The sequence below is a fragment of the Narcine bancroftii genome, chromosome 1, assembly GCF_036971445.1.
Source record: "Narcine bancroftii isolate sNarBan1 chromosome 1, sNarBan1.hap1, whole genome shotgun sequence".
Taxonomy (NCBI): domain Eukaryota; kingdom Metazoa; phylum Chordata; class Chondrichthyes; order Torpediniformes; family Narcinidae; genus Narcine; species Narcine bancroftii.
The window spans coordinates 289666367-289692735 of NC_091469.1; the positions used below are offsets into that span (position 1 = coordinate 289666367).

Sequence of the window (26369 nt, forward strand, 5' to 3'; positions counted from 1 at the left end):
TGCTTGGTGCAAGCCTACACAGGCAAGGCCCCCCAACTCTTCCTTCTCTACACTGGTGCTGCCTTATGTACCCAGGATGAAAATTGCGTACCTTGAAGAAACGACAGTTATAAATTTTTACCTCCTCTGGACACTGTGAGACCTGCTGAGCTCCTCCAGCGTCCCTGTGTTTTTACTGAATTGCAGCGTCTGCAGGCTTTTGTGTTTCACTCGGTTTTTTATTTTCACCCACAGATTCTACCCCTCACCTACTCATTGGGGGAGGGGGAAACTTAAAGTGGGTAATTAACCTATCATATCTTTAGGATGTGCGAGGAAACTGGAGTTACTGGAGGGGGAACCCATGAGGTAACGGGGAGAACATATAAACTCCACATGGACAGCGCCGGAAGACTGGACTGCCCCATCCTTTGTCACTTGTGCTCCCGGCTGCAGTGATTGGCCGACAAATCGGCTACTTGGTATTGACGGTGGTGGTTAATTACTTGGTTCAAGTTTCACTAGGTCGTGATAAGGCAGTGAACGAGCCCAGGAATTGGACCCTGCCCATTCACACATCCGTGAAGCTGCTAACTTGGAAAGGTGTTGGGCGCCCTCTCACTTTATTGGGAAATGTATAAAGCTAATAATTTGACACTGTGGAAATCAAGGCGCAGATTTATCACCCCACCACCCCGCCACCACCGATGAAAGCTGCAGTCAGTTTGTGGGCTGCGTTGTTTAACAGCCAGCTGTCAGGAAGTTGGTCTGATGCCAGAGAATGAACAGGCAGGACGGATTCTTCAGAGTTCACATGTAAATCACCCTTAGACTTTGACAGCGAGTCCCTGTCAACTGAACTGCAGTGGACTCCGGACGTGGTTCTTTCCCCTTTACTGCCAATCCTCCTGACTTCTGAAAGGAAGTTTTGCTTTGCTTTGCTTTTACGTGTGTGAGTGTGTTTCAAAACAGTTGTTCTTTGCTCACACATCTTTCAATGAAGGGTGTGTGTTTGCTTGGTATTCTGTTCATTGTTTCATTGTGACTGAGATAGATTCCAGCACCCCACCCCATCCTCCTCTGACCAAGAGTCACTGGTTGGACTGCAGAAAATGCTGTGATTCAGAGGGGAGCCTTGAGCTTATGGGTGGACAGGACTTTGCCATATCCTTTTTTGCTGCTCACATTCCCCCTCTGAGACTCTCAAATTTATGAAACAATATTGATTGATTTATTTGTATAGATTGAAGACTTGTCCTGCGGATGTATTGTTTGTCTCTATGCATGTTATATCTGGTTGTGTGTCTGCGTGTTTTGCACCAAGGACTGGAGAACACTTTCGTCGGGTTGGACTTGAATAATCGGTTGAGAATCAACTGTAACTTGGATAGGAAAGCTTCAGGAGGATGTGGGCTGAATGGAGGCAAGCTGGGTCAGTATGGAGAAGTTGGGCCAGAGGGCCTTTGTGCTGTAGAACTCTCACTCCTTTATCAGAATATTAAATAAATAGATTATCGCTGTCATTTAAAAACTTTGCCTTTAGTGACAAAGTGTTTAAATTAAGGGGCTCCCAAAGTTAACAAATACCCTGATTCACAATGTGCAAGGAATAACCACCATTTAAATGGTTGTGTTGAAATTCCTGTTTCCACATCACCAAAGTTGTGAGCACAGTGCATGTCCTTCAACCTCTAACTCTGTTCCTGTTAACCCTTTGTATGAATGAAGTTTATACAATAGTACAATGCACAGACTCAATGGAAGTCTGCTTTGTTACCGCTTCCCAGGAGGTACAGGTGCATCAAAATGAGAGCTGTCAGGCTGGGAAATATCTTCTTCCCGCAGGCTGTGAAATTGATGAATGGTATCCTGTAGCCTTGGGTTTCTACTTATGTGTATGTGTAAATATTATTGGTGGCACAGTTAGCGCAACGCTGTTGCAGCACCAGCGACCAGGGTTCAAACCTGGCGCAGTCTAAGGAGTTTGTACGTTTTCTACGTGTCTGTGTTGGTTATCCCCTGGGGGCTCTGGTTTTCTCCCACCGTTTGAAATGGACGGGGTTGTAGGTCAAATGGGGGGCACGGGCTCGTGGGCTGAAAGTGCCTGTTACTGTGCTGGATGTCTAAATTCAAAAATTATTTTATATTTTTATGTATGCATGCGATTATTATGGACTGAATTTGTGAGAAAAGTATGGAGCATGTGTGTGAATGTGTGTACTTTGGTCTGGTTGTATGAGTAGTTGGTTGAAAATAAACTTAAACTATAGAGCACTACAGTACAGAAACAGGCCCTTCGGCCCTTCTCATCTGTGCCAAACTATTATTCTGCCTAGTCCCACTGACCTGCACCCAGTCTACAGCCCTCCACACTCCTCCCATCTCCATGTACCTGTCCAAATTCTTCTTGAATGTTAAAATTGAGCCCGCAATCACCACTTCAGCTGGCAGCTTGTTCCAAACCCCCACCACTCTCTGTGTGAAGAAGTTCCTCCTCATGTTCCCTTTAAACTTGTCCCCTTTCACCCTTAGCCCATATCCTCTGGTTTGTATCTCTCTGAACTGAGATGGAAAAAGCTTGCTTGCGTTTCCTCTCTCTATCTCCTACTTGAGAAGTCAAGTAGAGCAGGGTACAGAGAAAATCGCAGGTTGTTTTAAAATTTAAAACCACAAAATAAACAGTTACAATATTTCTAATTCAATCCAAATATATATAAGAAAGAAAATAAGATAAGATGGTGGAAACCTCTTGCTACCCCCCACCCTCCTCCCTCCAACCCCCTACAAATGCAAGAAAAGAGAAAAAGAACAGGACAAGTAAACCACAACAGGAGTACTTCACTTTTCAGTATCATGTGGTGGGCATGTGTGAGTGTGATAGACATATAAGAGAAAGGGAATGTTTGAGATTATTTTAATATTAATATTTTAATGTATGCATGGGATTATTATGGACTGAATTTGTGAGAAAAGTATTGAGCGTATAAATATGGGTACCGTATTATTTATCTCTTAAATTTTAAGTAATTTTCTCGTGGAATCCAACTCCGGATGTCTGCATTCTCAAATCAACATCCGACTTCCAAGTTATAGCAATACATTTTATAGCTATTGCTAAAACAATTTGAACAAATTTCACTTCATACATATTCAATTTTAATTTAGGTTTAACCCCTCTGAAATCTCCCAGTAAAAATAACATTGGATCCTGTGGGAATTTTACCCCCATTTTTTATTCTAATAAATTACCTTTAACTGTGGAATGCTGCCAAGTAGAATGCCTTAGTTTGACAGTGCAAGACGTCATGGACAGGCATAGCATGAGAGGGGCACAGAAGTGAAATGGTTGGCCATTGTTTATATTTTTTTTAAATTTAGACATACAACGTGGTAACAGGCTCTTCCACCTCACCAACCTGGGCTGCCCAATTACACCTACAATCCCTGGTATGTTTTGAATGATGGGAGGAAACAGGAGCCCCTGGAGGAAACCCACAGAGACATGGGGAGAATGTACAAACTCCTTACAGACAGCACGGAATTCAAACCCAGGTCGCTGTCGCGGTAACAGCGATATGGTAATCACACTGCCTCCCAATTGTTGGCTACAGTTCTGGTCAGCCAGCAAAAGGAAGGATGTCAATAAGTTAAAAGAAGTGCAAAAAGATTCATCAGGCTGCACCAGGACTGGAGAGGCTGGGTCTCATTTCCCAGCCCAGGACCATAAGGTTTATAAATTCATGAGAGATGTGGATAAGGTGATGCTCCCAGTCTCTTTCCCAGATAATGTGATTCTGGAGTGAGAGGGCAGAGGTTGAAGGTGAGAGGAGGGAGATTTAAGGGGGTCATCAGGGGCAACCTTTTCAGCCAGAGGGTGGTCTGAATCTGGAATGTGCTGCCAGAGGAAACTGTGGAAGCAGGCACGGTTACAATGTTCCAATGGATCCGTGGATAGGAAGGGTGGCCAAGGACATGTTTGTCAGCTCTCCTGTGAAGTACAGCAGCTCATTTTGTAGGAATCGAGGAGAATAAGATGGGATCTTAGAAATGTATAAAATTATAAAAGACATAGAACAAGTACTAAACCCTCCCTACCCCATAACCCCCTATTTTTCTTTCATCCATGTGTCCGTTTAAGAGTCTCATAAATGCCCCCAATGTTTCAGCTTCCACCACCATCCCTGGCAAGGCATTCCAGGCACCCACAACTCTAAAAACAAAAACTTGCCCCTGATGTCTCCCCTAAACTTCTCTCCCTTCATTTTGTACAGTTAAGGTAGAGGTTGGGAAGTTGTTTCCATTGGTGGGGAAGACTAGAACTAGGGGACATAGCCTCAGGATTTGGGGCCTAAGATTTAGGACACTGATAAGAAGGAACTGGTTTTCCCAGAGGGATTCAGATTTCCAATTTATTTGTCAAGACTACATAAATAACATCACAAATAACCCTGAGATTCTTTTTTCTGTGGGCCAGGCAGAATTACCCCAAGAGTAGTGCAAAAAAAACTGTATTCGTGTAAACAAATAAAGAACTGTAAACAGATAATGAATGTAAATAAGAGAATACAATACAGAGATAATTAAAAATCAATAGAGTGCAAAAGTAAGAGTCCACAAATTTGTCCCTCATTGAGTTTGTCGTTGAGGAGCCTGATGTTCCTGAACTTGGTGGTGCAAGTCTTGAGGCACCGATACCCCTTTGCCGATGGCAGCAGCGAGAACAGAGCGTGTGCCGGGTGGTGTGGATCCTTGATGATGTTTTCTGCTCTCCAATGGCAGCGTTCCCTGTAGATGTTCTCGATGTTGTTTGCAGAATCACAAATGGCAATGAGGAAGTGTACAGGAGGAAGACTGATCAGATCATTGAATGGTGTAATGACAACAACCTTGCGCTAAACGTCAGCAAAACCAAGGAGATGATTGTGGACTTCAGGAGGAAATCAGGGAACACGACAGAGTCCTCATCGAGGGCTCAGTAGTGAAGATGGTCAGGAACTTCAAATTCCTGGGCATCAACATCTCTGATGATCTTTCCTGGAGCCTCCACATTGATGCAATCACAAAGAAGGCTATACTTTGTGAGGTGTTGAGGAGATTCAGTGCGTCACCAAAGATTCTGATAAACTTCTGCAGGTGTACTGTGGAGAGCATTCTGGCTAGTTTTATCTCTGCCTGGTATGGAGGTGCCAACTCTCAGGACAGGAATAAACTCCTGAAGGTTGTTAACTCGTCCTGCAGCATCACAGGCTCCAGACTTCACTCCATCGAGGATATCTACATGAGGCAGTGTCTTAAAAAAGCAGCCTCTATCCTCAAAGACCCCCATCACTCAGGCCATGCCCTTTTCACTCTGCTACCATCGGGGAAAAAGTACAGGAGCCTAAAGACGAGAACTCAGCGGCTCAAGGACAGCTTCTTCCCCACTGCCATCAGATTCCTGAATAATTAATGAACCACAGACACTGCCTGACTTTTCGTGCACTGTTATTTTTTTATAGTATTGTTGTAAGATGGTTATAATATGGACGTTTGCTCTGTGACGCTGCCGCAAAACACTGAATTTCATGACTTGTTCATGACAATAAATCCTGATTCTGATGTTGTGGAGGATTTTGCCAGTGATGTCTTGGGCTCTGTCCACTACCTTTTGAGGGCTGTCCACTTAGGGGTATGGGTGTCCCCAAACCAGACCATGACGCAGTCAATCAGTACACTTTCTACCACACATCTGTAGAAATTTGCCAGTTTCTGATGTGAATCTATGGAATTATCTGCCCATTGAAGTAGTGGAGGCTACTTCAGTAAATTTATTTAAGACAAAGTTGGATAGATTTTTACAATAGGGGAATTAAGGGATAGAGAGAAAGGGTAGATGAGCCTCTCATCAGATCAGCCGTGATCTCAATGAATGACATGGACCTACTCCTGCTCCTATTTCTTGTGTCCTTCTGTTCTTAGAAGGGGGCATGCAAATGCTGGTTGTTGTTGGATCCTAGTAACCCAGCCTTAGCTTTCCTTTCTTTTTGTTTGCAGCGAGATCGCGAGGTGGGGTTAATTAGCGAGACGCACTGGCTGACAACATGGCTTCCGATGCCACTCACTTGCTTGAAGCAGCCCTGGAGCAGATGGATGACATCATCGCAGGTAAGCTCCCATTGGGAGAAGGGCTGGGAGTAATGGAGCGAAAGAAAGCTTGCATTTGTAGATGCCTGCCCCAACTATTCGCATTTTGCGGCTGAGTTGTTGGCTGTTGGGGGCTAGGTTCTGTAAGGCACCAAGTGGGTATGGGAATCCTGCAGATCCTGGAAATCTGAAGCAAAATCTAGGTGGTGGTCGACATACTCAGCTGGTCAATCAGCATCTGCGGGAAGATCAGCGGGGTGAACATTTCAGGTTGTGACGGAGGGTCTTTGATCGGAATCCTTAGCTCTGTTTCTCCCTTCATAGATATTCTCTGTCTAAATGTTCCAAGAACTTTCTGTTCTCATTTTGGTTCCAGGACTCAGTAGGTTTGACTGGGGTCAGTCAAAGAACGGTGTGGCCTCCTGTTCCCAGTCTTTATGACCTGCCAGCATTTTCATATGGAGTCCATGTGTACACTCTAGGTTTGCTCAGGGGTCTCACGTCACCTGCGAAACCTAGGCAGTATTTGTTGAGGCCCCTGGAAGGAGGTGAAAGGGTGTATGCAGATAATTAATTTGAAGTGTCAGTCTCAGCTGCACATTGCTGAGCCCAGACCCTGACCGTGCCGGTTCCCGTCTCCCTGCGGACAATGTCTGTTGAGGTAGGATGAAGGATGGGGTCCCCAGGAGTGGGTCAATATTTGCAGGGATCATGTAGACAGCAGGCTGGAATGTGATGTATTTAACATGGCTATGCATCAAGTTATGTGTACAGACTGAGACGAACACATGGTGGGGGAGGTAAGAGGGAGAGGGAGGGGGTGGGAGAGTGGAAGGGGGTGAGGGAGAGTGGAGGGGGGTGAGGGAGAGTGGAGGGGGGTGAGGGAGAGTGGAGGGGGGTGAGGGAGAGTGGAGGGGGGTAAGGGAGAGTGGAGGGGGGTGAGGGAGAGTGGAGGGGGGTGAGGGGAGAGTGGAGGGGGGTGAGGGAGAGTGGAGGGAGGTGAGGGAGAGTGGAGGGGGGTGAGGGAGAGTGGAGGGGGGTGAGGGAGAGTGGAGGGGGGTGAGGGAGAGTGGAGGGGGGTGAGGGAGAGTGGAGGGGGTGAGGGAGAGTGGAGGGGGTGAGGGAGAGTGGAGGGGGTGAGGGAGAGTGGAGGGGGGTGATGGAGAGTGGAGGGGGTGAGGGAGAGTGGAGGGGGGTGAGGGAGAGTGGAGGGGGGTGAGGGAGAGTGGAGGGGGGTGAGGGAGAGTGGAGGGGGGTGAGGGAGAGTGGAGGGGGGTGAGGGAGAGTGGAGGGGGGTGAGGGAGAGTGGAGGGAGGTGAGGGGGAGTGGAGGGGGGTGAGGGGAGTGGAGGGGGGTGAGGGAGAGTGGAGGGGGGTGAGGGAGAGTGGAAGGGGGGTGAGGGAGAGTGGAGGGGGGTGAGGGAGAGTGGAGGGGGTGAGGGAGAGTGGAGGGGGGTGAGGGAGAGTGGAGGGGGGTGAGGGAGAGTGGAGGGGGGTGAGGGAGAGTGGAGGGGGGTGAGGGAGAGTGGAGGGGGGTGAGGGAGAGTGGAGGGGGGTGAGGGAGAGTGGAGGGGGGTGAGGGAGAGTGGAGGGGGGTGAGGGAGAGTGGAGGGGGGTGAGGGAGAGTGGAGGGGGTGAGGGAGAGTGGAGGGGGGTGAGGGAGAGTGGAGGGGGGTGAGGGAGAGTGGAGGGGGGGTGAGGGAGAGTGGAGGGGGTGAGGGAGAGTGGAGGGGGGTGAGGGAGAGTGGAGGGGGGTGAGGGAGAGTGGAGGGGGTGAGGGAGAGTGGAGGGGGTGAGGGTGGAGATGAGGGGGAGAGTGGAGGAGGTAGATGGGAGAGGAAAGGTGAGAGAGGGAGAGACAGAGGGGGAGGAGAGAGAGATGGGAAATGGGAGGGAGGAGAGAATTGATGGAGGAGAGAGATGAGGGGAGGGGAGGGGAGAGAGAGAGAGAGTGGAGGGGGGATGATGGGAGACATACACACACCACTGATGTTGCAGATCATTCCACATTTTGAAGATTTTAAATTACATAAAAATCTGACCCTTCTCCGATGCCCCTCCCACTGCATTGATCAGCTGGAGGGTAGATAGTTCGAACCTTTCTCCCAGGGTAAGAGTGCCGTATGGTAGAGGATGTCCATTTAAGTTGGGGGGAGAGGGAGTTTAAGGCAGATATGCAGGGCAAGTTTTATACACAGAGAGTGGTTGGTGACTGGAATGGGCTGCCAGGGCCAGTGATGGAAACCAATTCAAGAGTCGTGTTTAAAAGGCTTCTAAGGAAAAGGGAAAACCCATGAACATGCAGGGAATGGATATGGTTCATGCGCAGACAATGGTTATACTTTAAAAACACATGGAAATGCTGGAAGAACTTGGCCACTCTCATAGCGTCCATAGGAGGTAAAGACATTTCAGGCCTGAGCCCTTCCTCAAGATATAAGGAAGGCCCTGAATAAAGACTGAGTGTTTAATTAAATTAAATGGGTGTTTAATTTGACTGTGAACAGCACAGACTCACAGGCTGAATAGCCTGCTCCTGTGCGCTAATGTTCCGTGTAGCAACTCTAGAGGCCGTGAAAGCTGCAGCGGAATTGTGACTCGATGGCCCCAATAGAGCTTCACTGTGTCTCCCTTGTGGTCTCACATTCAGCAACACAGCGATGAATGTTTGGGGGAGGCAGGAGAAGAACACAGCTGAGGGCAGACGGACACTTCGGTCAGTTCAAATCACTGTCCCGTATCGCAGATGCAGAGGTCAGTGTTGGGGCTCTTGGGGATTAGTGTTGAGACCATGATGTCCCTGGCCCATCTTCTACAAGACGGCCTGCATCAGAACAATCTCAGCCGTGAATTTCCAGAGTCCGACTCTGACCAGGGCTTTCCTGTGTTGACTTGTGCACCACTGGCACCCAGTGGTTCCATCCACTCATTACATCTCTCCCGCTCCCTCTCATGTGTCCCCCCCGCTTCCTTTCTCATGCCGCCCCCACCCCTTCTCCCGCCCTCTCTCTCCCTTTCCCATCCGCTTCTACCAGCGGAGAGTAGATGGACCAAATAGCCCGTGTATGATTAAACCAATGGTAGAGGTCGGAGAGGTTGATTGTTACAGCAAACCCTGCTGAGAGATATATAGATGGGGATGGTGCAGTGTGAGGAGACAGGGTAGTCTGTTTTTCCGCCAGTAGTCACCTCCCGGTTACTGGAACATCCCTGAGGAGTACAAGTGGCCATATTAATGCTATCAGTTTCACACACCACTTTAAACAATCCCTAACTAATCACAGAGCACCCATGGCATAGGGAATATTTAAGGTGGTATGTGAGTGGAAAGAAAAAATTTGAGAACCACTGCACTACACGATCTACAACACCTTTAACCTTTGTCAAACTTTCACCTGACACTGACCTTCCCTCTGGAGCCCTCGCTCTCTCTCTCTCAAATATTTTAATCCATATACAAGTTATTAATATAGTGAACCAATGTGATAACATATACATGGCATATAATTAAATGCACAATTCGACAAATTTTAAATTCCATCAATAATTGTTAAATGTGATTTTGTTAAAATGATTATACATAAAAATCAGTTAAATAATATTATAGCAAACCTTGATATAAAATATCTTTTTTAAAAAAAGTAATACCATCGAGGATCATTGAAATGAAACCCCATTAATCCATATGTCTAAAAGAAAGAAAAAAACCATAAAACGAATCTACCCCCTCCCTCTAATCAACAGTATAGGAAAAATACAAAGGTGGATCAAATTGCGACCTCCAGAGGACGGACGGATCTGCCCTAGAGCATCCATATCATCTAAAACCGTCAGTTATGATACTGTTCTATAAATGGGCCCCATACCTTGTCAAACTGTAACTTTTTATCTTTAATACTATACCTATTTTTCTCTAAACTTAGATACGACATTACATACTGTAGCCACGGTGTCTGAGTCGGTGAGAATCCATCTTTCTATTTCGTTAAAACTGTCCGTCTGCTTGTCAACATGCTAACAGCTAAAAGTTTCTCTTGAGGTGCCGATAAAAGTTTATCAGGTTCACATGAGAAACCAAGCGGGGCAATTAAAGGGCATGGATTTAGGTTCATCTTAAAAATTGTTGATAAAGGTTTTTGAGGGTAGTTGAGCAATGGTTGGCACAGACTTGATGGGCCTAATGGCCAGTTTTCTGTGCTGTAGTGTTCTATAAAGACTGAAAAAAATATTCTCCCAATATCCTCCTAATTTAGGACATTCCCAAAATATATGAATCAATGAAGCTTCAAAAATTTTACACTTTTCACAAAATGGATCAACATCTGAATAGAAACGGGCTAATTTGAGTTTAGGCACGTGTGCTCTGTGTACCACCTTGAATTGTAATAAACAGCACCTAGCACAAAATGAAGAATCATTGATCAGGCGAAGAGAGGAATACCAATCCTCATCTGAAAAAGTTATAGTGAGATCACACTCCCAATCATTTTTAATCTTAGCCATTGGAGCAAGTCATAAATCCAATAAATCACTATAAGTTTGTAATATCAGTCCACTGTAAACAAAATATAGATCAAAAAAATATATCAGGAATATTGGAGTCTGTGATTTGAGGAAAAAAGTGTTCAATTTAGACTGAACAAAATTCCGAACTTGCAAATATCTAAAAAAAAATGTCTATTAGAGAGCTTAAATTTAAAATCTGTCTAGGCTTTCTACATCTATTTATCTGCAGATGTAAGGGATGAAGTCAGGTTGCCAAGCAAATAAAATAATTTAACCTCATGAGGTAACTGTCTAATCTTGATTTAAATTCCATGTTTAATTGATGTAATTATTGTCTCCTTTTAATTGTTTTGTTCCTGATTTATTTCTCCAACCATTTCATCTTAACACTTCTGAAAAATCACATTTGATGCAAGTTGTTCCATGCTTTTAAATTTAGAATTGAAGGATCCCCTTTGCAGTTCATTTCTGAGTTGGGGTTTAGAATTCTACAGCAGCCCATCTTATCCATGCTGATCAAATGGTCTACCTGAGTTGGTCTAATTTGCATTCTTAATCTTTTTATGGCTAAGCCCCCCTCCCCACCCCCCCAGGACTCTACTCAAAGTTTATGGGTCCCCCTTTCCCTGTGAAATAGTCATGTTTTGGTTCCTTCTGTTCTTCTCTCCTACCAACCACACACAAAAAAAGTAAAAATTATTTGTGTTAAATGAGGTGAAAAGAAAAGAAGGCTTTTGGTTCAATGTGCTGTTGTAGAAGCTGGTTGTAGGTTAGAGCAGAATATAGACAGGATGCAGTGCTGGGCGGAGAAGTGGCAGATGGCGTTCAATCCGCACAAGTGTGAAGTGATGCACTTCAGAAGGTCTAACTTGACGGTGGCGCTCTTACCATAGGCATCTGGTAAAGAACAGCTAATCTAAACCTTTCCTGTTCACGTCACTGTCTATCTGGAATTTAGTTTTGAGGGAACCAAGGGCTGGATGGAAACCTGATGTGGATCTGGAGACTTGTGGAAAGTGCAGAATTTGGCCATTCAGCCCATCAAGAGCTGTCCTGACATTTAAACCGTAGCTTTTCCTTTCAACCCCATTCTCCTGTCTTCTTCCCATAACCTTTGACACCCTATAAAACATCGTAGCTCAGTACAGGCCCTTTGACCCTCAATGTTGTGCCAAATTATCTATTCTTACTCATCTTACCAAAATGAGTCCTTCCCTACCTCATCACCCTCTATTGTTCCTTCATCCATGGACCTCTCTTGGAGTCTCTTAAATGTCCTGAATGTCCCAGTCTCCACCACCACCCCTGGCAATGCATTCCAGGCCCCCACAACTCTCTGTGACCTCCGCTTTAAATCTACCCAATGACTTGGCCTTTGCTGGCAGACACCACGGAGGCTGGCATCTGAAGCCAAGCACACTCTGCTGGAGGAACTCAGCGAGTCGAGAGCAGCATCCGTGGGTGGAAAAGAACAGTCGGCGTTTTGTGCCGAATCCTTTTATTGAGGCTGGGAGTTTGCTCTGTGCTGGATCCTTCCACTCTCTATTCACCCCCACCCCCCCTTTAGTTCAACCCACCATTCTATCCCACCATTCTCACCTTCCCTTCTTAGATCCCATCACCGGCATGCTGTAGTGCCAGTGATGAAGCAGACAAAGATGATGCGGCCAAACAATATTCATGGCTTTTATTAGCAGAAACTTAAGGTACAATAATGAAAGACAATGGGTGCAAGCACAGTTATACCCAAGGGGAGTGTCTTTAATGGTAGAGATAATGCACAGTCAATGTTAGTACAGCAAGGCTTGCCAGAGGGGAGACAGGCAGCTTAGCAGAGATTCACCTCACATGCTTTGTCTCTTATCACCCTATCTTCCCCCATCTGTGTTGTGTCTGGTTGTGCGTCGGAGTGTTTTGCACTGAGGACTGGAAAGTGCTGTTTTATCGGGTTGTGCTCTTGGAGTCAGGTGACAATAAACTCGATGGACTCATTTTCCTCCACCTCACCCCTTGGTTTCTCTTGCCTCCCTCTCCCTTTGTCTGGCGTCTGCCTCTGTGTATCATTTCACCTCTCCCTGGACAACCAATCTCACCCGTGGCTCTTGCCCCACCCGTCCCATTCTCTCCTCTTCACACTGCCTTCTCTATTACATTTCCCCAGCCTCGATTCAAAATGTCGACTGTTCTTCTCCATTGATGCTGCTTGACCTGCTGTGTTTCTCCAAAACTGTATAGAAGGCTATTCTTGGTCTGATTGGACAGCAGAAGGGGAAATTAAGATGCTGGATAGCCTGTTTAAAATATGATTGTTGTGGTTTTAAGTGTGTGAGTGAGGGGTGAAATCTGGGGGTAGGGGGAATTTAATAGGAATGTGGGGAGAATAAAGGGATCAAGTCAAGTTCAAGTTTATTGTCTTCTGATTGTACAAGTACAAGATGAAACATCGTTCTCTGGTCCTCGGTACAAAAGACACAGACACACTACCAGACACAACACACGTACAGACAAACAACACATATACAGGACAAGTATTTTATCTATACAAGTAAATTAAAAATTATTGTTTTGTACAAATGAGAGTCTCAGGTGGTTACAGTGAGCAGTTCCTTTGATCAATCTGCATTCTCACTACTCGAGGGTAGAACCTGAAAGATGCTGTGTGCAGGGTGGAAGGGGTCCTCAATGATTTTGCTCGCCCTCTTCAGACAATGATCCAGTAGAATAGGGAGACTCCAGTAATCGTCTCTGCCACTCTTATAATCTTGTAGATTGACCTCCAATCCATTTCTCTGCAGCAACCGTACCACACTGTGATGCAATCAGCCAGGACACTCTCGATAGAGCTCCTGTAGAGGGTTGACATGTTGGTGGCTGGAGGCCTTGCCCGCATCCGCCTTCTCAGGAAGTGCAGTCACTGTTGGGCCTTTCTGTCAAATGAGAAGTTGTGTGTCCACGATAAGTTAAGTGGACTCCAAGGAAGTTTGTTCTCTCTACTACCAACCAATTAATGTGTTGTGGAGGTGGTCATTCTTGGTCCTCCTGAAGTCCACATTCATCTCCTTCATCATGCCCATATTGTTACCCTCACACCTTTTCACTAGATTTTCCACCAATCTGTAATGTGACTCATCGTTCTTGCTAATGTGTTGTCACAGGGTAAGAACCTCGCTCTGAGTTGTTTAGGTCTGTGGTCTTGTGTTCAACATTGATGTGGAAGGGGGGGGTTTGGTGAGATTTCAAGGTGAATGTACTTCTCCTTTCCTCCACAGGTTCTAAAGCAGCATCAGAGATCTCCAACGGGTGTACAGCATCGGCTCCCCTATCCCACCACCTACCTGAGGTCACTGCAGATTGTGCAACTTGCTGAGGATCTGCGAGCAGGACTGGAGATGTTGAGGAACGAGCGGGAGAAGGAGGAGGTGCGAAGTCAGATCCCCGCTGCCACACTGCAGGCCCTCGCTGGCTGGCTGGACAGCTACTCGGTGAGTGACACTAAAGTGCCAAAGCTGCTTAAAGCGGGCACCTGATCATTGGATCACTGCAGTGGGTAGTGACCCCCCCTCCCCTCACCCCGCACAGCAATGGAGACCTCCGTCGCTCCACGTGTGGAACTTGGAATCAGGCCCTTCGATCCAACCTGCCCATGCTGGCCAAACTGGCCCTCCTGCCTGCGTTTGGCACATAGCATTGGTATGATCTTCCCTTAGGGTGTTCCTTCCTCCCACATTCTGAAGACCAGTAGGTGTTAACGTAGCAGTTAGTGAAGATCGTGTTATATGGCGAGCTCTCCACTGGCCACCGTGACAGAGGTGCACCAAAGAAAAGGTACAAGGACTGCCTAAAGAAATCTCTTGGTGCCTGCCACATTGACCACCGCCAGTGGGCTGATATCGCCTCAAACCGTGCATCTTGGCGCCTCACAGTTTGGCGGGCAGCAACCTCCTTTGAAGAAGACCGCAGAGCCCACCTCACTGACAAAAGGCAAAGGAGGAAAAACCCAACACCCAACCCCAACCAACCAATTTTCCCCTGCAATCGTGTCTGCCCGTCCCGCATCGGACTTGTCAGCCACAAACGAGTCTGCAGCTGACGTGGACTTTTTACCCCCTCCATAAATCTTCGTCCGCGAAGCCAAGCCAAAGAGAGAGCACAACACTGTTACAGCGCCAGCGACCCAGGTTCGAATCCAGCATTGACCGTAAGGAGTTTAAGCATTCTCCCCTTGTCTGTGAGGGTTCCCTCCAATTGCTCCAGTTTCCTCCCACGTAGTGAGGTGGTCGCCTGTCTCCAGCGACTGCTGGCCGTGACCCGCCAGACCCAGCAGATGGAACAATGTCAGGTTTTGCCTGCTGTTCCCTCTCCTGAAGTTTGAATGTGACAATACAACCTGGGACTCCAAGGGGTTAAAAACACAACGCTGGATAAACTCAGCAGGTCAAACAATATAGCACAGATAAAGATACATAACCAATGTTCCTGGCTTGAGCCCTCCATTAAGGTATGGACAAACGTTGGCAGGCACCTGATTCTTTACTACACACAAGAGAAGATTCTGATGTCTTGGTTCCCATTTTCAAGAAAAGCATCAGGGAAACGCCTGTTAACTGCAGCCCGTGAGGCTGACATCCATGGTAGGGACGATACTGCAAAATACCATATATACTATTGTATAGGATGATCCAAACTTTAAAATTTCACCTTAAAATTAGGGGGCATCCTATACAATAGGTCTAAAATTCTTACCTTGATGACAAAGTCTCAACACCACTGCCATCTTCCTGCCGGATCTGAAGAAATCTCGCGCACTCCCCATTAGTTATTGCACTGTCTCAGCACTCCTCTGCTGGGTCCATCTGTCGTTAGCTCTGTACTGGCTTTAACTGGCATATTACAGGAGCCAGCAGTGGCTTACTTTAAAATATCCAAATAAAATCTCAACCTTTAAATGATAATTTGCTATTAAAATATTGTGATTTGCTCTTAACAGCATCCGCCGGTCATTGGTAAATGCCAGTTTGGACGGGAGGGTCACCTTATCGAAAGGGTATCACTCAAAACCAATGTTTTAGGTTGAAATTCTGGGATCGTCCAATATGGAGTTGTCCTGTACAATGTACAATAGTTCTGTGGATGAAGGTTATATAAGGACCCCAGAGTTTCTTTCCCTCTTGCGTCCTTTACTCCAACTCTTCGCACCTTCACTTCCCTCTCCTATCGCCACCCCCCTCTCAGATTTCACCTTCTCTATAGGAACTTTCAGGTAGCCAATTGCCCCGCTTGAAAAGCCGCATATTTTGGCAATATGTGGCTGTTGGGAGGCCACGTGAATATGCAGGAGGCCCTTGCGAGGCGAACTTTGTAACCATCCCCGAGAGGGAAAAATCACCGCAGCACAGTAGCCTCCCCAGCCATCTGAATGCAGCCACCTAAAAATGGCTGCATTCGGGGTGACAGTCAGCTGGTGAGTGCCTGACAGCTCCTCTCCCAGCTCCCCCTGCCCCCGGTGCAGGATGTCGGGGCAGGGGCAGCTGGCTGGGCTGTCAGCACGGGGATTGCAGGGCTAGAGCGGCTGGCAGGGGAGAATGGGGGCTGGGGCGGCCGGCGGGGGAGAAGGGGGCTGGGGTGGCCGGTGGGTGAGTACGGCACTCGAGTCAGGTACCGGCATTGTACCCCTTCTCTTCCGCCGACCACTCCAGCCCCCCTCTCCCCCGCTGGCCGCCCCAGCTCCCCTCTCCCCCACCGGCCGTCCCAGCCCCCTCTCCCCCGCCAGGGGACAGAGCAATCAGTGTGGGGACCTTCCACAGGGGATGTCCCAGCATTGGCTGTCACAGCTGACAGCCAGCCATCCTAACTTGACAGCTCAAGGGACATGAGCTGGAGTGCGCTCAGATGCGCATCCTGGTGCAGCTGCCCCTTCAGGTGGCCAGCGCTGCGCTTCTTGCGCTGCCACCTGTAAAGCAAATCAAAGAGCCGATTTAAACTGGAATCACCGCAGCACCAGATTAAAGGCACTGTTGGAGTTTTCTTTCCTTGTACTGCATGGATTAAGTTAATGAACTTAGAGATATTGTCCATTGTTTGTCTTTTCTTAATAAATCCAGTTTCGTCAAGTTTTACTATTTTTGGTACACAGACAGCCAATCTGTTTGCTCATAGTTTTGCTATTATCTGATTCCACCTGCATTGAATTCGCCCATCGTTATTGAATGAAGATCTACCGGGACCAATGCCTGAAGAGGGCGCACAAAATCAGTGAACCAGTGCGGACTCGAAAGGCCAACATGGCCTGTTTCCGCTCCGTAAATGGTTATATGGTTATATTTCTCTTCTTCAGGCACATTCTTAGCAGAGAGTACACCTGAAGAAGCCTTTTCTCTCTGTAACTCTGTGCATATGTTGTGAAGAGAGTGAAACACAAAACTGCAGACACTTTGATTGTAGTAAAAACACACAAATGCTGGAGCAGTGGTTCTCAATCTTTTTCTTTCAACTCACATCCCACTTTAAGTATTCCCTACGCCATCGGTGATCTGAGATTAGTAAGGAATTGCTTAAGGTGGGAAGAGAAGTTTGAGGATCACTGCTCTAGACCCAAATGTTACTGCTGAAATATTTTGCTTGAGAAAAATTGTCATTGGCCCATTTCCTTTGGAGTTATGAAACCATGCACATAACAAGTCAATGAGGGATGATTAAAACAGTGGTTTTCAAACTTTTTCTTTCCATCCACATCCCACCTTAAGCAATCCCATACTCATCACAGACACCCATGGCGTAGGGATTACTTAAGGTGGGATGTGAGTGGGAAGGAAAAGGTTGAGAACCATTGTGCTGGAGGAACTCAGCAGGTCTTGCAATGTCCATTGGAGATAAAGATATGTTGCTGACATTTCAGGCCTGAGTCCTTCTTCAAGGACCGAAATGTCAGTTATACATTGCTATCTCCGATGGACGCTGCGAGACCGGCTGAGTTCCTCCAGCAACTCTGTGTTTTAACTTCTCGGCTGTGTCCTAATTGTGGTGCTCTACATGGGATGCCCAGCTGATCTCGTTGCAAAACAACTCTGTCACTGAATCTTGGTGCATCTGAACTTGCTGTGTTGGAGCTAGACAGTTGAAGTGAGTGTCCATGAAGCTGGACCAGGAGCCAATGACCTTGCCGACAGCAAGTGCACCTTCACGAAGAGTTTACAGAATTTGTGAACATCAAGGCAGAATCTGGCTGTTTTTTTAATCTGTCACTTCCATCTCACGTGTTTACACTTCAAAAACCCCTGGGATCCAATTACAGCCGCTAATCGCTAATTTTAGGAAAGAGGGCGTCTGGCGTCAGGAGCTGTTCTTCAGTGGGTTGCCTCGTAGAGAGCCCTGACTGTCAGCTGAGCACTAATATCAGGGCTCGTGCTTTAACGGGAAGCTGTGTGTAAGTCTGGATGAGGAATTGGGGAATGAAATCAGTCCCAAATGTGCCCGCTGCCTTGGACTGGTGTCAGATAGTGTGGTGGGGGGGGGGGTAGGGGGGCTATGGGGGGAGGGAATCTGCCCAAGACGAGGGGGTGAGAGGAAGGAAGATGTGTGTCGATCCAAAGGAGGAATCTGGGGGATGAAACCAGACCCAAATGTGCTTGCTGCCTTGGACTGGTGTCAAACAGTGGTGGGGGGAGGGGAGCTGTGGAGGGGGGGGAGGGCGGAAGAGGCTGTAAGCAGGAAACTGGGGAGGGGAGCTGGGGGAGAGGGGCATGTAGATTCTGACGGTGTGGGAGGTGAGGGGCTTTCCTCTTTCAGGGGAACAGGGACCTGTAGAGTTTCTGCATAGATTCTAGGTTCCTTTATAGTCATGAAATAAAGACGGTGTAATATTGCACACCTCTCCCTTACACTCAGAGAAAGAGAAGCAAAAGAGAGTTCTCCTCAGGGTCACCGAGTGTCCGTGGGTTCACTCCAGCCTTCCCGCAGCCGCATACAAAGTCCAGTCCGAACTATCGGCCACCTGAGCTCCAGATCCAAACCTCCAGCACAATCAGGAACCTTCCAGCACCCTCTCTCTCCAGGCTCCGATGCATGGTACCCTTTCAGCTAGTCTCGAGCCAGTCTCCGCAGCCGGCAGCCTGCATGGAGTTCTCAGTAATTCCGTTGCCTGCCCAGACCCCCTTAAACTTTTCATATCCATGTACCTTTATAAATGTTCCAATTCCCCCTGCCTCTCCCACTTACTCTGCAAGGTTGTTACACTTACCCTCCACCATCAGGGTGGAGGAAAACCACCCCCCAGGTCCCTCTTTAAATCTTTCCACTCACACCTTAAATCTATGACCTTTAGTTCCAGACACAAACCCCCTCCCTCTGGTCACACTTTCCCTCATCCCTCTCTCCCTCTGCCCCTTCCCCCGTCAGCCCTCTGCCCCTTCCCCCGTCAGCCCTCTGCCCCTCCCCCCGTCGGCCCTCCGCCCCCTACCCCGTCGGCCCTCCGCCCCCTACCCCGTCGGCCCTCCGCCCCCTACCCCGTCGGCCCTCCGCCCCCTACCCCGTCGGCCCTCCGCCCCCTACCCCGTCGGCCCTCCGCCCCCTACCCCGTCGGCCCTCCGCCCCCTACCCCGTCGGCCCTCCGCCCCCTACCCCGTCGGCCCTCCGCCCCCTACCCCGTCGGCCCTCCGCCCCCTACCCCGTCGGCCCTCCGCCCCCTACCCCGTCGGCCCTCCGCCCCCTACCCCGTCGGCCCTCCGCCCCCTACCCCGTCGGCCCTCCGCCCCCTACCCCGTCGGCCCTCCGCCCCCTACCCCGTCGGCCCTCCGCCCCCTACCCCGTCGGCCCTCCGCCCCCTACCCCGTCGGCCCTCCGCCCCCTACCCCGTCGGCCCTCCGCCCCCTACCCCGTCGGCCCTCCGCCCCCTACCCCGTCGGCCCTCCGCCCCCTACCCCGTCGGCCCTCCGCCCCCTACCCCGTCGGCCCTCCGCCCCCTACCCCGTCGGCCCTCCGCCCCCTACCCCGTCGGCCCTCCGCCCCCTACCCCGTCGGCCCTCCGCCCCCTACCCCGTCGGCCCTCCGCCCCCTACCCCGTCGGCCCTCCGCCCCCTACCCCGTCGGCCCTCTGCCCCCTTCAGACCTTTCTCCTTTTCCACCTGTATCCACATTCCACCCTCTACCATTCCTACCCCTCCCCAAACTTTTTATTTGGGCCTCTTCCTGATTTTTGCCACTCTGTTGAAGGGTTCAGGCCCAAAATGTCGACTATCTTTAGTTTTCCATGGACACTGTGTGACCTGCTGAGTTTATCCAGCACTTAAGTTTACTGCAGAACCTGAGAAACATAACATTACAGCACAGAAACAGGCCCCTTTGGCCCTTCTAGTCTGTGCTGAAATATTTGTCTGCCTAGTCCCACTGACTTGCACCCAGTCCATAGCCCTCCCATCCATGAACCTGTTCAAATTCTTCCAAAATGTTCAAATTGAGCTGCATTCACCCCTTCAGCTGGCAGCTCGTTCCACACTCCCACCACTCTCTGTGCGAAGAGGTTCCCCCTCATGTTCCTCTTAAACTTTTCCCCTTTCACCCTTAACCTCTAGTTTGTATCTCACCTACCCTCAGTGGAAAAAGCCTATCTACCTACCCCTCATAATTTTAAACACCTCTATCAAATCTCCCCTTCTACGGTCCAGGAAATAAAATCCAAATATGTTTAACCTTTCCCTGTAACTCAGATTCTGAAGTCTGGGACTAACCTGTCTAGTCTCTCCTCACAACTCAAGCCCTCCAACTTCAGTAATGTCCTTGTGAATCCTGCTGCGATCTATAGCATAAAAATATACCAGACGTCTGTCTAAGGATCTTATCTAGGCCAGCGACACCTAAGTAGAACATGGAACATTCCAACACAGTCTGGCCCCTTCAGCCCACAATGTTATACTGACCTATGTAAACCTACTCCTCAACAATATAACCCTTCCACCACCACCAGTCCCCACCCATAACCCTCCATTTTCCGTACATCCATGTGCCTGTCTAAGAGTCCCTGTTGTACCAGCCTCCACCTTGTGGGGTTGGAGAAGGTTGCGGTGTTGGAAACCGAGGATAAAAGTGTCTAAATTGGGGTGAGGTTGAAGCGTCAGCCAATGTTGGTTACAGCACATGATGGGGAACAGAGGTCCGGTGAACAGGTTGTGGAAGCCAGGTCATTGGGTGCATTTAAGGCTGAGAATGACAGGTTCTTGACTAGCCAGGGCACCAAGGATGATGGGGAGAAGGCCGGGCAATGGGGCTGAGGGGGAAAATCGATCAGCTCATGAATGAATGGAGGGGAAGACTCAATGGGCTAAAAGGCTTATTTCCGCTCTGATGTCTGGTGGTCGTTATTTTGCATGCTATCCAGACAAGTCAACCTCTACATAATAGAGAAGGTCATGCAAGAATAAAAAGTGTTGCAATAAAACAAATATTGAAGGGTCCAGATCAGTGGTTCTCAACCTTTTTCTTTCCTCTCACATACCACCTTAAGTAATCCCTATGCCATCAGTGCTCTGTGATTAGTAAGGGTGTGAGTGTAAAGGAGGGATGTCAATGGAAAGGGAAGGTTGAGAATCACTGCTCTAGACCCAATTGTTACTGAAATATTTTCTTTGGAGTTATGAAACCATGCACATAACGAGTCAATTAGAGACGATTAAAACAGTGGTTTTCAAACTTTTTCTTTCCACCCACATCCCACCTTAACAATCCCTTACTAATCACAGAGCACTGATGGGATGGGGAATACTTAAAGTTGTACATGAGTGGTAGCTCATGGTATGGTACCATACTGCAATCCACTGAAGAGGTACTGGGCTTCTCCTCCAGGAAAAACAAGGACTGGTTTGACGAAAACAGCCAGGAAATCCAGGAGCTGCTGGCAAAGAAGCGAGCTGCCCACCAGGCTCACCTTACAAAGCCGTCCTGTCCAGAGAAGAAACAAGCCTTCCGTCGCGCATGCAGCCATCTTCAGCGCAAACTCCGGGAGATCCAAAATGAGTGGTGGACTAGCCTCGCCAAACGAACACAGCTCAGCGCGGACATTGGCGACTTCAGGGGTTTCTACGAGGCTCTAAAGGCTGTGTACGGCCCCTCACCCCAAGTCCAAAGCCCGCTGCGCAGCTCAGACGGCAAAATCCTCCTCAGCGACAAGATCTCCATCCTCAACCGATGGTCAGAACACTTCCAATCTCTTTTCAGTACCAACCGCTCAGTCCAAGATTCCGCCCTGCTCCAGCTCCCTCAACAGCCCCTAAGGCTAGAGCTGGATGAGGTTCCCACCCTGGATGAGACATATAAGGCAATCGAACAACTGAAAAGTGGCAAAGCAGCAGGTATGGATGGAATCCCCCCAGAAGTTTGGAAGGCTGGCGGCAAAACTCTGCATGCCAAACTGCATGAGTTTTTCAAGCTTTGTTGGGACCAAGGTAAACTGCCTCAGGATCTTCGTGATGCCACCATCATCACCCTGTACAAAAACAAAGGCGAGAAATCAGACTGCTCAAACTACAGGGGAATCACGTTGCTCTCCATTGCAGGCAAAATCTTCGCTAGGATTCTACTAAATAGAATAATACCTAGTGTCGCTGAGAATATTCTCCCAGAATCACAGTGCGGCTTTCGCGCAAACAGAGGAACCACTGACATGGTCTTTGCCCTCAGACAGCTCCAAGAAAAGTGCAGAGAACAAAACAAAGGACTCTACATCACCTTTGTTGACCTCACCAAAGCCTTCGACACCGTGAGCAGGAAAGGGCTTTGGCAAATACTAGAGCGCATCGGATGTCCCCCAAAGTTCCTCAACATGATTATCCAACTGCACGAAAACCAACAAGGTCGGGTCAGATACAGCAATGAGCTCTCTGAACCCTTCTCCATTAACAATGGCGTGAAGCAAGGCTGTGTTCTCGCACCAACCCTCTTTTCAATCTTCTTCAGCATGATGCTGAACCAAGCCATGAAAGACCCCAACAATGAAGACGCTGTTTACATCCGGTACCGCACGGATGGCAGTCTCTTCAATCTGAGGCGCCTGCAAGCTCACACCAAGACACAAGAGAAACTTGTCCGTGAACTACTCTTTGCAGATGATGCCGCTTTAGTTGCCCATTCAGAGCCAGCTCTTCAGCGCTTGACGTCCTGCTTTGCGGAAACTGCCAAAATGTTTGGCCTGGAAGTCAGCCTGAAGAAAACTGAGGTCCTCCATCAGCCAGCTCCCCACCATGACTACCAGCCCCCCCACATCTCCATCGGGCACACAAAACTCAAAACGGTCAACCAGTTTACCTATCTCGGCTGCACCATTTCATCAGATGCAAGGATCGACAATGAGATAGACAACAGACTCGCCAAGGCAAATAGCGCCTTTGGAAGACTACACAAAAGAGTCTGGAAAAACAACCAACTGAAAAACCTCACAAAGATAAGCGTATACAGAGCCGTTGTCATACCCACACTCCTGTTCGGCTCCGAATCATGGGTCCTCTACCGGCACCACCTACGGCTCCTAGAACGCTTCCACCAGCGTTGTCTCCGCTCCATCCTCAACATCCATTGGAGCGCTCACACCCCTAACGTCGAGGTACTCGAGATGGCAGAGGTCGACAGCATCGAGTCCACGCTGCTGAAGATCCAGCTGCGCTGGATGGGTCACGTCTCCAGAATGGAGGACCATCGCCTTCCCAAGATCGTATTATATGGCGAGCTCTCCACTGGCCACCGTGACAGAGGTGCACCAAAGAAAAGGTACAAGGACTGCCTAAAGAAATCTCTTGGTGCCTGCCACATTGACCACCGCCAGTGAGCTGATAACGCCTCAAACCGTGCATCTTGGCGCCTCACAGTTTGGCGGGCAGCAGCCTCCTTTGAAGAAGACCGCAGAGCCCACCTCACTGACAAAAGGCAAAGGAGGAAAAACCCAACACCCAACCCCAACCAACCAATTTTCCCTTGCAACCGCTGCAATCGTGTCTGCCTGTCCCGCATCGGACTGGTCAGCCACAAACGAGCCTGCAGCTGACGTGGACTTTTTACCCCCTCCATAAATCTTCGTCCGCGAAGCCAAGCCAAAGAAAGAAGACATGAGTGGAAAGAAAAAGGTTGACAACCACTGGTCTAGTACTAAACAGGAAGGTACAATTTAACCATCTTGTATAATGGGAGGTCCATTTAAGGGTCTAATAACAGCAGTAGAGAAGCCTGTCCTTGAATCGGGAGGTCCATGATTTCACATTCATGTATCTCCTGCCGCATGGGAAGGTGGAAGAAGAGAGTGTGAGCGGGGAGAGACGGGCCCTTTCATTCGTTGGCAACTCTCCCAAATCAGTGGCAGGAGATGATTGGGATATGTTTGTTGAAATAATTTCTGTTGGTGCGGGGATCAGATGACAAAGATTGAAGATGTATGAGTGCAGAATGAGGGAGGGACAAGGAGGCATCCCCTCACTCTCCGAGATGCTATTGCCTGAGAGCGCAGCCAAAGCAGGTTAGTCGGGAATGCTGGAAAGGTCATTGGGTGAAAAGGTCACTTTGAACATTTCAGGGATCTCAGTTGACCAAGTGTGGGGAGGCAACTGCACCTGGTAACTCAGTGTGAACGAGGACACACTTCTGACGCTGGGAATCTATTCACCATTTATGTCAGCATTGATCTCATTCTATCTTCCTGGAACCAGTTGGAACATTGTTGCATTTCTTGGGACCCTGTTGGAACATGTCAGAGCAGCCGGTGGTAAATCAGCTCTCTGCCCAAGGTGACACTTTCCGCTCCGCACAGTAGACTTCACGTTTTTGACAGTTGGGTTCACCCAGATCAGGAGAGAACATTGCAAAGGAGGTCAGAAAGGACAAATGTCTCTTTCAAGCTCTGTACAGCACTTTTTTTTTTATTTTGGTTCTCTCTCTCTCTCCTCACCAATTTCCTTGTGTTTTTGCTTCTGATTTCTTTCATTATTTTCTCCATTTGCTCTCTCTAATTACCTTTGTGCACACTGACCTCTCACCCCACCCCCCCCCACCCTTCCCCACACTGAATGCCAGTTTGTTTTTTCAATATATTGCCTATGGGGTCCAGAGGAAAAGCTTGTCACAGAAATAAGGTGTAAACTTCAGCCACATTAGAACCTCATTTATAGCCAAGGATGGGAGTTTTCATTAAAGAATGCCAGAAAAAGGCAGTTTAATTTCACTGTTGCAAGACAACACTGTAAGATGAAAGATAAAAGATATTAATTTTTGAAAAAGCATGCCAATCTCTTGAGCACACAAGCAGATTTACTTGTTTGACATTCGTGTTCTATCCAGAGTCCAAAATAACAGACCTCTGCTCACACCCCTCTCCATATGGATCCCTCATTCTCTCGGGGAATAGGTTTTGTTCTGGTGCAGTTCATGCCCACAGCAACCTGTTGCATTAAAAGTGCGGCCTTGGCAAAAGTCTCCCTGCCTTCCCCCGCTGATGGCACGGTCTGATGCACCTTGCGTGTTTTCTCTCAACACAAGCCGTTCCTATTCTCTGAAAATTAACCAGAGACTCCTGACGCGCACTCCTGGTTGAACCTGTTAACACACACTTGCGGATCAAGGTATTGGCACAACAGACCCTGTTAGTGGGTGAGCTGACGAATGTGTGAATGATGAGGCATCTTGCACCCTGCACCCGAAAAATAGTAGCAAATCTGGTTAATTGTCTGCTCTAACCTGCCTCCAGGGTGGGTGGATAGCAGAGAATCATGGGTACATGGCATTGATAACGTGAATGGTCACTGTCTCTGCACTAAAGTTCTGGAGAAACTCTACGAGTCAGATAGCATCTACAGGAAGTGAAGACATAAAGTACCTTCATACCTCAGCCGTTCGTCAAGGTGTGAGCAGAAAACAGTCAGGTGCCTGAATTAAACCGGTGGTGAGAAGGGCAGGGGTGGAAACACAGGCCAACAGGCCATAATTAGGAGGGCAGGTGAGAATTGATTGGGGGGGAGTGGGGTGGCTCTGTGAATGCAGAGCTGGGGGAAAGAGAGAAGGAGAAATAGGGATGGTGTCAGAAAGAGATGGGGGAGGGGCAAGCGGAAATCAGAGAAGCTGATGTTAATGCCTTCCGGTTGGAAGGTGCCAAATGTGAGGTGTGGTTTTCCTAATTTGTGGGTGGTCTTAGTTGGGCAGTGGACAAGACCATGGAATGGGGTAGGGAATTAGAATGGTTGGCCACTGGGAGATCCCTGCTAGCAGTGGACAAACTGAAGATGTTTGACAAAACGGTCTCCCAGTCTACATCCAGTCAGTCGAGGCCACTGGATGCAGTAGATGACCCCTGCAAGTGAAGTTGTTGCTTCACCTGGAAGAACTGCAGGGCCCCGAATGATAAAAGCCAGTCAACATTTCGGGCTTGAGCCCTTTGTTGAGGATCTGGCTAAACAGGCAAATGTGGGGAGAGGAGGAGGGAAGGGGAAGGGGAAGGGGAAGGGGGAGGAGTACTGGCTAACAGGTAATGGGTAGATAGAAGAGAATTAAGCTAAGCGAGAGAACAGAGGGCTCACCCTCACTTGTGGCAAATAGACTTGAAGATTCTGAAGGATGTTCGTGTCCAACCAAATGTCGAGCAGGAGATTTGCTTTGCTGTGCAATTCTGAAAATTATTCACAGTCCAACGCTTCTCGATTTTGGACTGGAACTTTGGTTCATTGGCGAGAGGGACGGTGCAGCATCTGGGGAACTGAATGCATCTGGAGATGGTAAACGTTGAGAGATTCCTGGGTGCAA

The 26369-nt window shown here is 48.5% G+C and overlaps 1 protein-coding gene across 12 annotated transcripts in view; it reads left to right on the forward strand.

The window, feature by feature from the left end:
- ppfibp2a (PPFIA binding protein 2a) overlaps window positions 1-26369 on the forward strand; it is a 156421-nt gene that overhangs the window by 42991 nt on the left and 87061 nt on the right. For 9 of the 12 annotated variants that reach the window (XM_069903068.1, XM_069903077.1, XM_069903073.1 and 6 more), the window contains 2 exons: window positions 6013-6123; window positions 13877-14089. In XM_069903068.1, the coding sequence (XP_069759169.1) occupies window positions 6013-6123; window positions 13877-14089 (324 nt within the window). Of the gene's footprint in view, window positions 1-1314; window positions 1412-6012; window positions 6124-8751; window positions 8856-10024; window positions 10063-13876; window positions 14090-26369 lie in introns of those variants that run through there. The other 3 variants (XM_069903093.1, XM_069903080.1, XM_069903088.1) reach the window with 3 other exon arrangements.